This window comes from Brachyhypopomus gauderio, chromosome 9 (genome assembly GCF_052324685.1).
Source record: "Brachyhypopomus gauderio isolate BG-103 chromosome 9, BGAUD_0.2, whole genome shotgun sequence".
NCBI lineage: Eukaryota > Metazoa > Chordata > Actinopteri > Gymnotiformes > Hypopomidae > Brachyhypopomus > Brachyhypopomus gauderio.
In genome coordinates, this window is record NC_135219.1 from 5,610,329 (window position 1) to 5,627,123 (window position 16,795).

Here is a 16,795-nt window from a genome sequence, read left to right on the forward strand (position 1 = left end):
CAGTATTCACTGCTATGCAGAAGACACCCAACTTTACATATCAGCCAAACATGATAACAAATCCAGATGTGGGAAAATTGAGGCCTGCGTAACAGATGTTAAATGTTGGATGTCGCTAAACTTCCTCCAACGTAATGGGGACTGTTATGTGCATGGAGTGCACGTTGTGTTTTCTGTCTACATCCATAGGTGGACTCGTTGCTGCTGTTAATCGCCCTCTGGCCGTGGACAATCAACATTGGAGAGTTCCACCAATCTGGTTACAGAAAGGCTTCATAGGCTAACCAATGGGATGCTGTGGAAGGCGGGCGGGCTGGCATAAATGATGGCTGCAAGGACGGACGGGGACAGAGAGACACCTGATTGCTGTTTGACAGAGTTGTTGTGTGGCTGAGTGGTGTGTTGTGCAGAAAACCAGTCTAGTTCTATATGCATGTTTCATGTGGTGTATGTAGGGGGTTATCAGTAGTGATGGGCCAATGAAGCCTCATGAAGCAATGAAGCTTTCCAACCCTTTGCTTTGCAAAAAGGTTCATTACTTGCGGCTTCATTCATCACTCACTAGTGACATCTGCTGGTGAATCTGTAACAGCCTTGTCATTCAGTTGGATCATACTTTCAAAGATTTGTAAATGCAATATTGTCACAAAGTTTCCATCAAACTCATGTTTAGTAACAGGAGAATCAATTAAATCATACTTAATTGTCATGTTTTAATTATTAAAATGATTTGTAGCCAATCTAATCCTTGACCATCAGTGGTTGTGTTGGGTTTTCTTTTATGTCTTGGACTTATTTGACAATGAAGATATGTTGTACTTTACTATATTGGGAATTGAGTGATTGCTGAGGCAGACTGAATGTTTTGAGTTAGAAACTGAGTTAAAAAACAGAATGTGTTTAATACTGAATACATGAAAGATCATAAGTTGTGTCTTTATATCAACCACAGATCACATAATGTTCAATTCAGAGGTACTTTGTCCTGGTTCCATAAGGCTGGAAAGCTGGATATTGGTTCCATGCATACTTATACTTTCCTTGGTTGAAAGGTAGTCAAGTTCGGTGTCTCTAGACTGCATTCCTGTAGGCTGAATTCCAATTCCGTGTACAATTCAGATTTGGAGTTACAAGGATTTCTGAAATATTGCATCTTTAGCTCTGGGTTTTAACTAGGGTTGCCACCTAGGTCTGACAAAAAACAAGGACACTGTCATACACGAACGTAAATTGTTGGGGGGGGAACGTAAAATGTTACCGGGGGCGGGTGTAAAATGGACACAGCGAGAAAAACAGACGGATTTTAATTGTTCAAAAACAGTCTAAATAGTCGTTTGAACTAACCTAAACCGGGACATTAAATGATTTTTTTTTGCCGGGACAGAATATTAAAAAGAAGGAAAACCAGGACAAACCGGGACAGCCTGGGAAAACTGGGCCAGCAACATGAAAACCGGGACAGTCCCGGGAAAACCGGGACAGGTGGCAACCCTAGTTTTAACACAAGAATTCAAGGTGTTATAAACTGGGGTCAAACCTTGGGGAATCAGATAGGCCTGTGATTTAGGTTTACGAGTGTAGACCTTTCCTGCTCTCTGTGCTCTGTGCCCTCCTGAGAAGGGTTGATCCTGGCCAGAGCACGTTAATGGTCTTTGTTTTACTCTCAGACGATCAGATAAGTTAAGTCTTCCTAAGCTTTTTTGGAGAGGAGAGCCATTAGGAGTATGAATTCCTTGGTGCTTGTTACTGAGCGAAGGACCAGTGTTTATGTTTACATACAATTAAAGAGCTGTGGATGGGTTAGTCTCTTGCCTTCCAAGATGAAAGTAATCCACTTTGTGATTTTGCAATGTCTTTGGCTGTCTCCGCTACATGACCTTTAGAGTGCGTTAGGCAGTTGATATCTTGATGTAATCCAAAACTGTCCAGGCAAGATGAAAAATCCTTAGAAGTGGTGCAGTTTACATTGTCCATATGTATATTAAAATCACCCAGGAGAATAATATTAGGGAAGCGTGAACAGAGGAAGGTGAGAAATGCTGAAAACTCATTTATAAAATCCGTGTTGGGTTTGGGAGCACGATAAATAGCAGCTAAGACAGTGGGCTTTAGGCCACGCAACTGTATGGCTACTACTTCAAATGAATGATAAACGGGTAAAACGAGAGTGGAGGCTTTCAACTGTTCATGGTAAAGTATTGCGAGACCACCTCCTCGACCAGTGACACGCGACTGACAGATGTACACAAACCCAGCCGGAGTTAGCTCGTTCAGCTGGGAGAAGTCACCAGGTTGTTGCCAAGTCTTCGTGAGGCAGAGAAAGTCAAACTTACGGTTGAGGAGGATGTCACGGAGAAGGAGGCTTTTGCCCGTGAGAGACTGAGTGTTAAAGAGCCCGACATTAACATTAACTTCACAGTAGTCCGTAGGTGGAATGATGTTAGCCGACCTAGCTATCCTGGCTAGGACAGCATGATCAATATTCCTACCAGAGTTTCTCCGAGGGCGATGAGTTTTAGACCAAATGGTATATATGGCTGACACGTCGTCGATGTGGAAGTTCCATTGGGACCCGCGGTGGATGTATCAGCGTTGAAAGGGCCGAACGATGTCCGGGTAAGTGTGGAGTACCGGTGGCTTATACAGGCATCCCAAGTTGCAAAAGTTGATTTCAGAGAGGTTACCCCTCCGGAGGTTAAGTTGTTGACCGGGGGGGCGCGAGTGAAAGCTGTTGCTCGGTTTCTGCAACGGAAAACCTCGAGAAACCTCGTGAATTCTGAGTTAACTTACCCAGTTTTATCGCTTAATCTGCTTCTTGGAATACCCCCCAGGTGTGGGAGAGTTGTGAAACCACCGGAGATTAAATTTGTGATTCCTTAATACAGTCATCTTGGTTTTACAAAAGACAGTTACTTGAAGGTTAATAATATGATTTCATTGCATCCAACACAATTCATTTAGGTGTAAATTGTTGACATAACTGGATTAAGTAAATCCAACATACACAACTCGAAATAACCTTGGATGAAAAAGTCATGCATGCAGTGGTACAAACATTACAATTACCAAACAAACACCTTAAGACCTTAAGACTTGAAAGCTAACATTCAAACATTGACCCAAAAGAACCAACTCAAATACACACTAAATACACACACTAAATGTACAGGGACTAAATACACACAGAGCAACCAAACTAAACAAGGAACAGCTGACCGTACTTACAAGGGGCAGGGTTACAAGAGAGGCGTGAATAAAACAAAAGCAAAAACAAAATATAGACTTGAGACACAAGGGGTGGAGTCAAACATGAGACTGGTTAGCATGACAAATATGACACATTTTTATATTTTTATATTTGGTGCTTTTTTTGAAGATTATTTTGTTTGACCTTGTTGAATTTTTCATTGTAGTATCAAATCAAGTATTATTTCTGCTGGTAGAACTCCACAAATTTTGACACAACATGTAAGTTCTAGAACTGCAATAATAACTTAAATTAAATGTAATAAATAATAGTAAAAAAAAACATAACAATGCAAATCCATACTGAAATCATCTTCATGATGGTAATCAGTAGAGATTCAATTAAATGAAATTACACCATTCGATCTAATAACCAAAGCTACACCCATGTATGATGTACAGTTGTGATCAAATTTATTCAACCCCCAATGCTGCGAAGGGTTTTATGGAATTCAGTGCACATTTGTAATTGTGTTCATAATGAAATCTTACAAGGACTTGTTAAAGAACTAAATGCAACTAAGATAGCATCAATTTTTTTGTCATAAAGTATTAAATGGCCTTTTTGTGATTTCTTCATTGACACAATTATTCAACCCCTTTACGACTACCACTCCTAAGAACAGAGGTTCTTAGGAACAGAGAGCTCTGTACGAGCTTATATGTGGGTCAGAGGAAACCTCACTAATAATATCTTTATGGATTTATTTTATAATAAAATAGAGAATATTAGACAAAATTTCAAACCTTTTATAGGTAATCCAATTGGTCTGTCGTCTGGTTTGGTTGATATTGAACTAAATTTTGCATTTGTAGAAATGCTTGAAGCTTTTCATCTACTCCCACAATCAGAATTGTAGAAAATAATTTTATCATTAAATTGTACTACTTGCACACTAGACTTGGTTCCCTCAAAATTACTAAAAGAGGCATTACCAGTTGTGACTGAACCTCTTCTAATGGTACTTAACTTATCCATTACAATAGGTCACATGCCCAAATCCTGTAAATTGGTTGTCATTAAACCTCTGATCAAGAAACCAAATCACATATAATGTATATTCAAGATCATAGAAAAAGCTGTAGCCCAGCAATTATGCTTATATCTGCACAGGAATCACATATTTGAAAAGTTCCAATATGGATTTAGGCCCCACCACAGTACTGAAACAAATTATCTCCTTCCTGCCTCAGATCAAGGCTATGTATTTCTACTAGTGCTTCTGGAACTTAGTGCAGCTTTCGACACAATAGATCACAGGATCTTGCTGGAACGGTTAGAAAGTTGGATTGGAATCTTAGGCACAGCTCTTTCATGGTTCAATTTTTACTTAACTAATCACTATCAGTTTGTACAGTAGAGGTCTGCGCGGGACTGCTTTTTTAAACCTGCTCCTGCCCGCTCCAGCTTCTTTTAGTCCCGTTACCGCCCGCTCCCGCCAAAAAATCGCTTGTTTTAATCCCGCACCCTCTCGCCACATACACATTTCTGTTGCTCCTGCCCGCAATCCTAATATGAATTTAATTAATTAAATTTAGTACTTGAAATTTTCTTATGTATTTATTAAAACAGCAATATGGTGATGGATCGCGCTGTCCCATACGAACTGTGCATGCGTGTTGCTTCAAACCAGAGGTACCTGATTTGTGGCTATTGTACACCAACACTTTCTGACATCTATCACAACAAGCAAATTAATTACAAAATGACTTCCATACATCAGACATGCTTGTAGTTGGCTTAATTGTGGTGTATTTGCCTGTTTTAATTGAATTTTCCACAGCTGAAACTGGTTGACCGTCTAGTCTCTGCCATTTCAGTATCAAAATGACAAAATGACGCACACTTCATGTTCACGTGAATATTTTGAATTAGTTAATTGCCTACTTACTGAATGATTAGTTGTTTTCCTCCTGTTCCTTATGCATGGAAATCATTGCGTTATTATTATAATTTTTTAGACTATTTATTAATTTGCGTGATTTTTCTACATGTGGTCCCGCTCCCGTATCACCTGGACTAATTAAACTCCCGCTCCCGCCAATAACAATTAAATTCTGTCCCGCGCCGCAAGATATTCTGACGGGTCCCGCGAGACCTGCGGGAGTGCAGACCTCTATTGTAGAGCTCAATAATATTCTGTCCAAATGCATACAAGTGAAATATGGAATCCTGCAAGGCTACATCTTAGGACCACTATTATTTACATTATATATGCTACCATTGGGCATAGTTATAAACAAACATGGTGTCAGTATTCACTGCTATGCAGAAGACACCCAACTTTACATATCAGCCAAACATGATAACAAATCCAGATGTGGGAAAATTGAGGCCTGCGTAACAGATGTTAAATGTTGGATGTCGCTAAACTTCCTCCAACGTAATGGGGACTGTTATGTGCATGGAGTGCACGTTGTGTTTTCTGTCTACATCCATAGGTGGACTCGTTGCTGCTGTTAATCGCCCTCTGGCCGTGGACAATCAACATTGGAGAGTTCCACCAATCTGGTTACAGAAAGGCTTCATAGGCTAACCAATGGGATGCTGTGGAAGGCGGGCGGGCTGGCATAAATGATGGCTGCAAGGACGGACGGGGACAGAGAGACACCTGATTGCTGTTTGACAGAGTTGTTGTGTGGCTGAGTGGTGTGTTGTGCAGAAAACCAGTCTAGTTCTATATGCATGTTTCATGTGGTGTATGTAGGGGGTTATCAGTAGTGATGGGCCAATGAAGCCTCATGAAGCAATGAAGCTTTCCAACCCTTTGCTTTGCAAAAAGGTTCATTACTTGCGGCTTCATTCATCACTCACTAGTGACATCTGCTGGTGAATCTGTAACAGCCTTGTCATTCAGTTGGATCATACTTTCAAAGATTTGTAAATGCAATATTGTCACAAAGTTTCCATCAAACTCATGTTTAGTAACAGGAGAATCAATTAAATCATACTTAATTGTCATGTTTTAATTATTAAAATGATTTGTAGCCAATCTAATCCTTGACCATCAGTGGTTGTGTTGGGTTTTCTTTTATGTCTTGGACTTATTTGACAATGAAGATATGTTGTACTTTACTATATTGGGAATTGAGTGATTGCTGAGGCAGACTGAATGTTTTGAGTTAGAAACTGAGTTAAAAAACAGAATGTGTTTAATACTGAATACATGAAAGATCATAAGTTGTGTCTTTATATCAACCACAGATCACATAATGTTCAATTCAGAGGTACTTTGTCCTGGTTCCATAAGGCTGGAAAGCTGGATATTGGTTCCATGCATACTTATACTTTCCTTGGTTGAAAGGTAGTCAAGTTCGGTGTCTCTAGACTGCATTCCTGTAGGCTGAATTCCAATTCCGTGTACAATTCAGATTTGGAGTTACAAGGATTTCTGAAATATTGCATCTTTAGCTCTGGGTTTTAACTAGGGTTGCCACCTAGGTCTGACAAAAAACAAGGACACTGTCATACACGAACGTAAATTGTTGGGGGGGGAACGTAAAATGTTACCGGGGGCGGGTGTAAAATGGACACAGCGAGAAAAACAGACGGATTTTAATTGTTCAAAAACAGTCTAAATAGTCGTTTGAACTAACCTAAACCGGGACATTAAATGATTTTTTTTTGCCGGGACAGAATATTAAAAAGAAGGAAAACCAGGACAAACCGGGACAGCCTGGGAAAACCGGGCCAGCAACATGAAAACCGGGACAGTCCCGGGAAAACCGGGACAGGTGGCAACCCTAGTTTTAACACAAGAATTCAAGGTGTTATAAACTGGGGTCAAACCTTGGGGAATCAGATAGGCCTGTGATTTAGGTTTACGAGTGTAGACCTTTCCTGCTCTCTGTGCTCTGTGCCCTCCTGAGAAGGGTTGATCCTGGCCAGAGCACGTTAATGGTCTTTGTTTTACTCTCAGACGATCAGATAAGTTAAGTCTTCCTAAGCTTTTTTGGAGAGGAGAGCCATTAGGAGTATGAATTCCTTGGTGCTTGTTACTGAGCGAAGGACCAGTGTTTATGTTTACATACAATTAAAGAGCTGTGGATGGGTTAGTCTCTTGCCTTCCAAGATGAAAGTAATCCACTTTGTGATTTTGCAATGTCTTTGGCTGTCTCCGCTACATGACCTTTAGAGTGCGTTAGGCAGTTGATATCTTGATGTAATCCAAAACTGTCCAGGCAAGATGAAAAATCCTTAGAAGTGGTGCAGTTTACATTGTCCATATGTATATTAAAATCACCCAGGAGAATAATATTAGGGAAGCGTGAACAGAGGAAGGTGAGAAATGCTGAAAACTCATTTATAAAATCCGTGTTGGGTTTGGGAGCACGATAAATAGCAGCTAAGACAGTGGGCTTTAGGCCACGCAACTGTATGGCTACTACTTCAAATGAATGATAAACGGGTAAAACGAGAGTGGAGGCTTTCAACTGTTCATGGTAAAGTATTGCGAGACCACCTCCTCGACCAGTGACACGCGACTGACAGATGTACACAAACCCAGCCGGAGTTAGCTCGTTCAGCTGGGAGAAGTCACCAGGTTGTTGCCAAGTCTTCGTGAGGCAGAGAAAGTCAAACTTACGGTTGAGGAGGATGTCACGGAGAAGGAGGCTTTTGCCCGTGAGAGACTGAGTGTTAAAGAGCCCGACATTAACATTAACTTCACAGTAGTCCGTAGGTGGAATGATGTTAGCCGACCTAGCTATCCTGGCTAGGACAGCATGATCAATATTCCTACCAGAGTTTCTCCGAGGGCGATGAGTTTTAGACCAAATGGTATATATGGCTGACACGTCGTCGATGTGGAAGTTCCATTGGGACCCGCGGTGGATGTATCAGCGTTGAAAGGGCCGAACGATGTCCGGGTAAGTGTGGAGTACCGGTGGCTTATACAGGCATCCCAAGTTGCAAAAGTTGATTTCAGAGAGGTTACCCCTCCGGAGGTTAAGTTGTTGACCGGGGGGGCGCGAGTGAAAGCTGTTGCTCGGTTTCTGCAACGGAAAACCTCGAGAAACCTCGTGAATTCTGAGTTAACTTACCCAGTTTTATCGCTTAATCTGCTTCTTGGAATACCCCCCAGGTGTGGGAGAGTTGTGAAACCACCGGAGATTAAATTTGTGATTCCTTAATACAGTCATCTTGGTTTTACAAAAGACAGTTACTTGAAGGTTAATAATATGATTTCATTGCATCCAACACAATTCATTTAGGTGTAAATTGTTGACATAACTGGATTAAGTAAATCCAACATACACAACTCGAAATAACCTTGGATGAAAAAGTCATGCATGCAGTGGTACAAACATTACAATTACCAAACAAACACCTTAAGACCTTAAGACTTGAAAGCTAACATTCAAACATTGACCCAAAAGAACCAACTCAAATACACACTAAATACACACACTAAATGTACAGGGACTAAATACACACAGAGCAACCAAACTAAACAAGGAACAGCTGACCGTACTTACAAGGGGCAGGGTTACAAGAGAGGCGTGAATAAAACAAAAGCAAAAACAAAATATAGACTTGAGACACAAGGGGTGGAGCCAAACATGAGACTGGTTAGCATGACAAATATGACACATTTTTATATTTTTATATTTGGTGCTTTTTTTGAAGATTATTTTGTTTGACCTTGTTGAATTTTTCATTGTAGTATCAAATCAAGTATTATTTCTGCTGGTAGAACTCCACAAATTTTGACACAACATGTAAGTTCTAGAACTGCAATAATAACTTAAATTAAATGTAATAAATAATAGTAAAAAAAAACATAACAATGCAAATCCATACTGAAATCATCTTCATGATGGTAATCAGTAGAGATTCAATTAAATGAAATTACACCATTCGATCTAATAACCAAAGCTACACCCATGTATGATGTACAGTTGTGATCAAATTTATTCAACCCCCAATGCTGCGAAGGGTTTTATGGAATTCAGTGCACATTTGTAATTGTGTTCATAATGAAATCTTACAAGGACTTGTTAAAGAACTAAATGCAACTAAGATAGCATCAATTTTTTTGTCATAAAGTATTAAATGGCCTTTTTGTGATTTCTTCATTGACACAATTATTCAACCCCTTTACGACTACCACTCCTAAGAACAGAGGTTCATTCCAGTGTTTTCCATCAGGTATTGAAAACATCTGTGGATGTCAACGAGCAGCAATCAAGCATGATAAGCACCATTTAGGCAGATTTAAAAGGACTGTGATACTCAGCTCCTTCTAGACATCTACTGGTGTGTTTCCAAGCATGGTGAAGGCAAGAGAATGGTCCCAGAAGACAAGAGAAGAGGTTATTGCTCTTCACAAGAATGGCAATGGATATAAAAAGATTGCGAAGTTGTTAAATATTCCAAGAGACACTATCGGAAGTATCATTCGCAAGTTCAAGTTAAAGGGCACAGTGGAAACGTTACCTGGTCGTGGCAGAAAGAAGATCCTGACCGCGACTGCTGTGCGCTACCTGAAGCGTAATGTGGAGAAAAATCCCCGCGTGACTGCTAAGGAACTGAAAAAAGACCTGTCAGATGTGGGCACTGAAGTTTCAGCTCAGACAATAAGGCGCGCACTGCATAACGAAGACCTCCATGCCAGAACGCCCAGACGCACCCCCTTGCTGACTCCAAAGAACAAGAAAAGTCGACTGCAGTATGCCAAAAGTCATGTGGACAAGCCACAAAGGTTTTGGGACAGTGTACTGTGGTCAGATGAAACTAAATTAGAACTGTTTGGGACAATGGACCAGCGCTATGTTTGGAGAAGGAAGAACCAGGCTTATGAACAAAAGAACACCTTGCCTACTGTGAAGCATGGCGGGGGGTCAATTATGCTTTGGGGCTGTTTTGCTTATAATGGTACAGGAAAGCTTCAACGTGTGCAGGGTACCATGAATTCCCTTCAGTACCAGGAGATCTTGGAGGAAAATGTGATGGAGTCAGTCACAAACCTGCGGCTTGGGAGACGTTGGACCTTCCAACAGGACAATGATCCGAAGCACACATCCAAGTCCACTAGAGCATGGTTGAACATGAAAGGCTGGAACAGTCTAGAGTGGCCATCGCAATCACCAGACTTAAATCCAATTGAGAACCTCTGGTGGGATCTAAAGAAGGCAGTTGCAGTGCGCAAGCCTAAGAATGTGACTGAACTGGAGGCTTTTGCCCATGAAGAATGGGCTAAGATACCCATAGGTCGCTGCAAGACACTTGTGTCAAGCTATGCTTCACGCTTGAAAGCTGTCATAACTGGAAAAGGATGTTGTACTAAGTACTAAAAAATAATGTCAATAGGGGGTTGAATAAAACTGATAATGATGTGAGCACAGTAAAGACATTTGTGGTTATTCCATCATAAATATTATGTTATGTTTGTCTAATTTATAAGTGCCTCTTTGATATAATTGTAAATAAGATGACTGAAATTATCAAAATCAATGTCAAACTGGCCAAAACACTTTATTTCAGTGGGGGTTGAATAAATTTGATCACAACTGTATCATTGCCACTTATATGCCATTCTTGGTATTGCTGGTAAAGCAGTCTATGTATTATACACCTCTGTAAATCAAAATAGAGATGTTTCATTAATCATTCTGAGGGAATACAAAGGGGATGGGGGGTTCCTATTTCATGGTACTATTATGCCATACATGAGCAGACAAACATGAATAAGTGGAGCATACAAAACTTTATTACAAAATATAAACAAAGGCAATATGACAAGAAAAACTGACTGCAGTTAGCTTTTCTTTTGCTACCTAAGCATTACATCATGCTAACGGGTGTGAGCATATGGTGACAAAACCATATAAATATCAGGTGTTGTTTCCTCAGCCTACAACACATTTTTGAAGCTTGACTTCCTGTAGCCTCAAGGGTCATTCAGATAAGTTATTTCACATTTTGATCCATGAATTTTACTGCAGTTAACCAAACTGACGACTGTTTCTATTATACCTGCCCAGAGAGATCTCTATCTACTGCAGTATATGTGTTATTGTATATATCTTTAATATGCATTGTTTTGGTGACAGTGTGTGGGAACCTGGTCATCATCATCTCTGTGTGTCACTTCAAGCAGCTTCACACACCAACTAATATGCTCATGTTGTCAATGGCTGTGTCGGATTTTCTCATCGGGGCTTTGGTGATGCCACCGACATTACTTCAAATGATTGAATCATGTTGGATTTTCAGGAGAGTTTTCTGTGCATGGTATTTGTTAACTTCGTATTTTCTCACAAGTGTATCTATATATAATGTTGCCCTCATTGCTGTGGATCGATATTTTGCTCTCTGTAACCCTTTTCTGTACACCAAAACAGTTTCAGTGAGCACAATGTGCATTGTGGTTCTATGTGATTGGTGTATGTCATTGTCATATAATATAACACTACAGTACGTTAATTTAAAATCATTAGGTGGACCAGCATGTTCCAGAGGATGCCTTTTTGTGCTGAATGATGTCTGGTCTATGGTTAATCTTCTGCTGAATTTTGCTTTTCCACTTGCTATCATTATTATATTGTATGTTCAAGTTTTTTTTATTGCCAAAAAACATGCCACAGCTATTAGAGAGCTTAATAGTCACACTAGGAGTGAGACTTCAAAGAAAACAACATACTCAATGAAATCTGAGAGAAAAGCTGCAAAAGTGCTTGGCATTTTAGTAACTGTGTTTGTGGCCTGTTTATTTCCATACTTTTTTTATACTGTATTAGGTAGTGTAATAGAAATTCAAGGAGCAACTCTACAGACATTTATGATGCTGGCTTTTCTTAATTCTGCAATTAATCCACTGATTTATGCTTTGTTTTATCCATGGTTTAGAAAATCTGTTAAATTAATTTTAACACTTCACATATTCTCCACTCACTCTACATTGATAAATATCCTTTGAGGAGTGAAATGCTCTTTGCAGTTTTCGCATACCATTTGAAGGCACTTATATCTGCACTTATACCAATTATGGTGATAGTAATCTATGGCTGTTGATTAGGTCATTCATACACAGTTATGCAACTAATATTGTAGAATCTGGAGAATTACTGTACGTTCTGATATTGGTTTCTGTTAAGTCAGCCATGTGTCTACTGATTAAGTCTTGTTATGCTCATGGTGTAGGAGATCTGTTTGTTCAAAGATTAATATTCTTTGGTGGTTGAAACCACTTTTACAATTGTCAAAGAACTTTTGAGGTTTTTGAGGGTATGTTTTATTAAATGTTTTTACACCTGTTCTACTTACTTATGTAAGATGTACCCTAGATTTTATTTCTAGATTAGACTAGAAATTTACAGGCATGATATATCCTTTTCATAAATGCTAGTCATAAAGTCAAGTCAAATTTATTTATATAGCGCTTTTTACAACACATGTTGTCACAAAGCAGCTTTACAATCGTATGGGTCCAGATCCCTAATGAGCAAGCCAAAGTGGCAAAGTGACAGTGGCAAGGAAAAACTCCCTATGATGGTGGGGATTAGGAAGAAACCTCGGGAGGACCAAGATTCAAAAGGGAACCCATCCTCCATTGGGTGGCCCGTTAGCACAAGTCCGTATTTGTGGACAAAATGTGGTTCTACAGTTATAGTTAAGGTTCTTGTTCCCTGGCCAAGCAGTCACAGTCCCTTCAGTGCAGATGGTGAGCCTCAGGTAGGAGCTAGCATCAGCACGTCCTCTTGCGACAATGGCACAGCCAACCCCAGCATCAGTACATGCACCAGCAAACCAGACCATCTCCCAGGTGCTTGTAGGTGCTTGCATGCAATCATCTTGGGTAGAAACATGCAAAAAGATAGACAGTACAGACTGAGTGTATGGACATCAATTTAAACCACCATTGATTTAAACATACATAGCTCACGTGCCAGTGATTAGGATGTGGCTCCAGCAGGCTAATCTATAGCAGCATAACTAAAGGGAGGGGTTCAGAAATTACTACAGTCATGAGGGCTCACTGAGACATTGCTTTCCAGGGTCCATGTTTCTGTGTCCCCAGCTGCCATCTAGTCAAGAAGGAACACATCCACATAGCCACATGTACCACATGGCCTCCTAGAACACTCCCTGATAAACAATCACTCATTTATTGTCTGGTCATGCCAAAGTGGCATTCACAATAAGCAGGCTCATGGGCAGAGATAAAGCCTGGGGCACCCATGGACTCGTGACAGATAGTCAAAGTCAAATTTATTTATTTATTTTGTCAGGAATGTCACCTGATAGCCATTAAGGACTCAGCTGTTCCTCATCACCACGCCCACATTCCAGGCATTCATATACACCGTCATCACAACACCTCGTCGCGAAGTATTGCCAACCATGTTGCATACCGAGCGTTATCATACCCTGCTGTTTCTCCTGTGTACCGACCTCTGCCTGTTCCCTCGACCCCGTCTTCTGCCTAACCCTCAGGTACCGTACGGACTCTGCCTTCCCGTTACGACCCCGGACCGGATAGACCACTCTCAACAAACGGCATTAGATCAACTCCGTTTATGCATTAACATCTCGCATTCTCTGGTTGTATCTATCTGCCAAATAAAGAGCACTGTGCTTTTGCATAAGGATCCCTCTCTGTCTCTTCCTGGCGTTACAAAATACTTCGCCTCTAACATGGATCCTGCAGAAGCTCAAACCTATCCGGAGTGCATAGCAGCCAGCATCGCGGCGTTGAAGGAGGAAATCACACTACTTACCGAGACGACTCGTAACCAAGGGATTACTATCCTGGCTCTCTCGGAGACCCTCCATCAAGCCACCACCGCTCAGAACCTCGGTACTCCTAGTCCCGTAATAGCCTCCGTGTTACCCTCCGGTATTCCTGTCGCTGTTCCGGAGCGATACGATGGATCCCCTGAACGCTGTAGACACTTCCTGATGCAATGTGCGTTGTACTTCATGTACCATCCTACCCAGTTCCAGACCGAACGCCAAAAGGTTCATTTCATCGTCTCCTTCCTTACTGGAGAGGCAGGTGCCTGGGGAACAGCCCTGTGGAACTGTGAAGATCCTGTTCTGGAGTCGGAAGATCAGTTCACAGCCCTCATTCGGTTGGTCTTCGATCATCCCGCAGCAGGGCTGGACATCGGCACACGGCTGTGTGAAATGCAACAAGGAGGACGCAGCGCAGCCGATTACGCCCGGGAGTTCCGCACGTTGGCTGCAGGGAGTGACTGGGGGGACTCAGAACTGAAGACCGTGTTCCGACGCGGCCTTAGCATCGACCTCCAGGTGGAATTAGCCTGTCAGAGTGACGACCTGTCCCTTACAGAGTACATGCAAGCTGCTGTAAACGTGGATAAAATATTAGCCTCTCACCGTCCCAACCGTGAGAGATCTCCTGTGTTAACTCCCCGTGTTCAGTTTCCCAAACCCCTCGGCGAGACACCCCATGCCTTCCCTGACCCCGTACGATTGAGCAGATCTCCCCTCACGCCGAAGGAACGGGCTCGTCGTGTCCGCGAGGGCCTGTGTGTTTACTGCGGTGAGGAAGGTCACTTCCGGGTTGGCTGTCCTACACGTCCAATCCACTCCAGAGACAGATCGCCCTCGCAAGAAAGAATAAAAACACCGTTGTTTTTCATTAGTGGTAGGTCCCAGCTTAGCCTTCCCATACTACTCACCTGCGGTGGTATCACCAATCACTATTCGGCTTTAGTGGACTCTGGTGCCGGAGGTGATTTCCTAGACACGGACTTAGCCAAATCACTAAACATTCCCACCGAACCAGTGAAACCCCCGCTACACATAAATGCTGTCAATGGTCAACCTATCGGTGACGGCATGGTGACCGTACGTACCAAGCCTGTCGTTCTCCGAGTTGGTATGTTCCACACAGAGCTGAGACAGTTCTACCTGGTGTCCTCTCCCCGAGATCCAGTTATACTCGGTTTTCCTTGGCTAAAGGCACATGATCCAGAAATTTCATGGAGGACTGGAGAACTCACCAAGTGGCGACCACAGTGTTTAGAATCCTGTATACACCTACCTCTCCGTTCCACTACGGTGGAGAGTCCCGACACGCCCCTCTCTGGAGTCGTACCTGAACAGTACCAGGAGTATAAGGACGTCTTTAACAAGGCTCAGGCCAGTCTATTACCCCCTCACAGACCTAGCGATTGCGCCATCGACTTTCTCCCCGGGTCGTCTTTGCCCAAGAGATCCAAGCCATACCCTCTCTCCCGTCCCGAAGATGCCGCGATGGAATCTTACATCAGTGAAGCACTGCAGAAGGGGTTCATCCGCCCATCGACGTCCCCAGTAGCAGCCGGGTTCTTCTTCGTGGAGAAGAAGGGGGGTGGACTACGTCCCTGTATTGATTATCGTGCGCTTAATGCTGTCACCTCGAAGTTCGCTTACCCCCTTCCTTTTATCTCTGCTTCGCAAGAGCGATTGATGGGAGCGACTATATTCACGAAACTGGACCTGAGGAGCGCTTACAATCTGATACGCATACGGGAGGGGGATGAGTGGAAAACTGCCTTCGTTACTGCTCGAGGTCACTATGAATACCTGGTGATGCCCTATGGGCTGTCAAACAGTCCGTCAGTATTCCAAGCCTTTATGGACGATATCTTCCGTGAGATGATAGATCGTTTTGTCTTTGTTTACATTGATGACATCCTAATTTACTCTCCCTCAATCACCGAACACGTCCAACATGTCTCCGCTGTCCTGCAACGTCTCCGAGAGAATAAACTGTATGTGAAAGCTGAGAAGTGCGAGTTCCACGTTTCTACCGTCTCGTTCCTAGGATGTACCCTCTCGCCGGGCCAGATGCACATGGATGCGGATAAGGTGGATGCAGTGACTAACTGGCCGGTACCTCGTTCGACGAAAGAACTGCAACGGTTCCTGGGATTCGTGAACTTCTGCCGTCGTTTCATTAGGAGCTTCGGTTCGATAGCGGCCCCTCTCACCGACCTCCTGAAAGGGGGGAAGAAGACGCGCTTCGTGTGGTCCTCCAAAGAGCATCAAGCGTTCAACACGTTGAAAACTGCGTTCACCAGTGCACCTATATTGCACCTCCCGGATCCTAAACTCCAGTTTATCGTCGAGGTTGACGCATCGGAGGTGGGTGTGGGCGCTGTTCTATCCCAACGACAAGGAGACCCCCCTAAACTGTTTCCCTGCGCTTACTTTTCAAAGAAGTTGAAACCGGCCGAAGTAAACTACGACGTGGGAGATAGAGAACTCCTGGCTATGAAACTAGCACTAGAACAGTGGCGTCATTGGCTGGAGGGCTCCGAACATCCGTTTATAGTATATACTGACCATAAGAACCTAGAGTATGTGAAGTCCGCCAGACGATTGAACCCGCGTCAGGCAAGATGGGCTCTGTTTTTCTCCCGGTTTAAATTCTCAGTGTGTTACAGGCCCGGTTCCAAGAATACCAAGGCGGATGCTCTGTCTAGGATCCACGACAGATCACCGAGCGATGAGGCGCCGGTGCATATTCTCAAGGACTCCTGCTTCCTCGACCTCATAAGATGGGATGTGCAAGACGACTTGGATGCGGCTTTA

The 16,795-nt window shown here is 42.6% G+C and overlaps 1 protein-coding gene and 1 long non-coding RNA gene across 2 annotated transcripts; one reads left to right on the top strand and one right to left on the bottom strand.

Annotated features, from left to right (window-relative positions):
- The first annotated feature begins 11,177 nt into the window (after positions 1-11,177).
- LOC143522455 (trace amine-associated receptor 13c-like) lies at positions 11,178-12,167 on the top strand. The gene has a single exon (XM_077016174.1). It carries the CDS (start codon positions 11,178-11,180, stop codon positions 12,165-12,167), a length of 990 nt encoding a protein of 329 aa, XP_076872289.1.
- Positions 12,168-14,454: 2,287 nt separating this feature from the next.
- Positions 14,455-15,656, bottom strand: LOC143522456 (uncharacterized). The gene is made up of 3 exons (XR_013133001.1): positions 15,485-15,656; positions 15,261-15,314; positions 14,455-15,172 (listed from the first exon to the last, which is right to left on the bottom strand). It is a non-coding gene; the product is annotated as an uncharacterized LOC143522456 (long non-coding RNA).
- Positions 15,657-16,795: the final 1,139 nt, after the last annotated feature.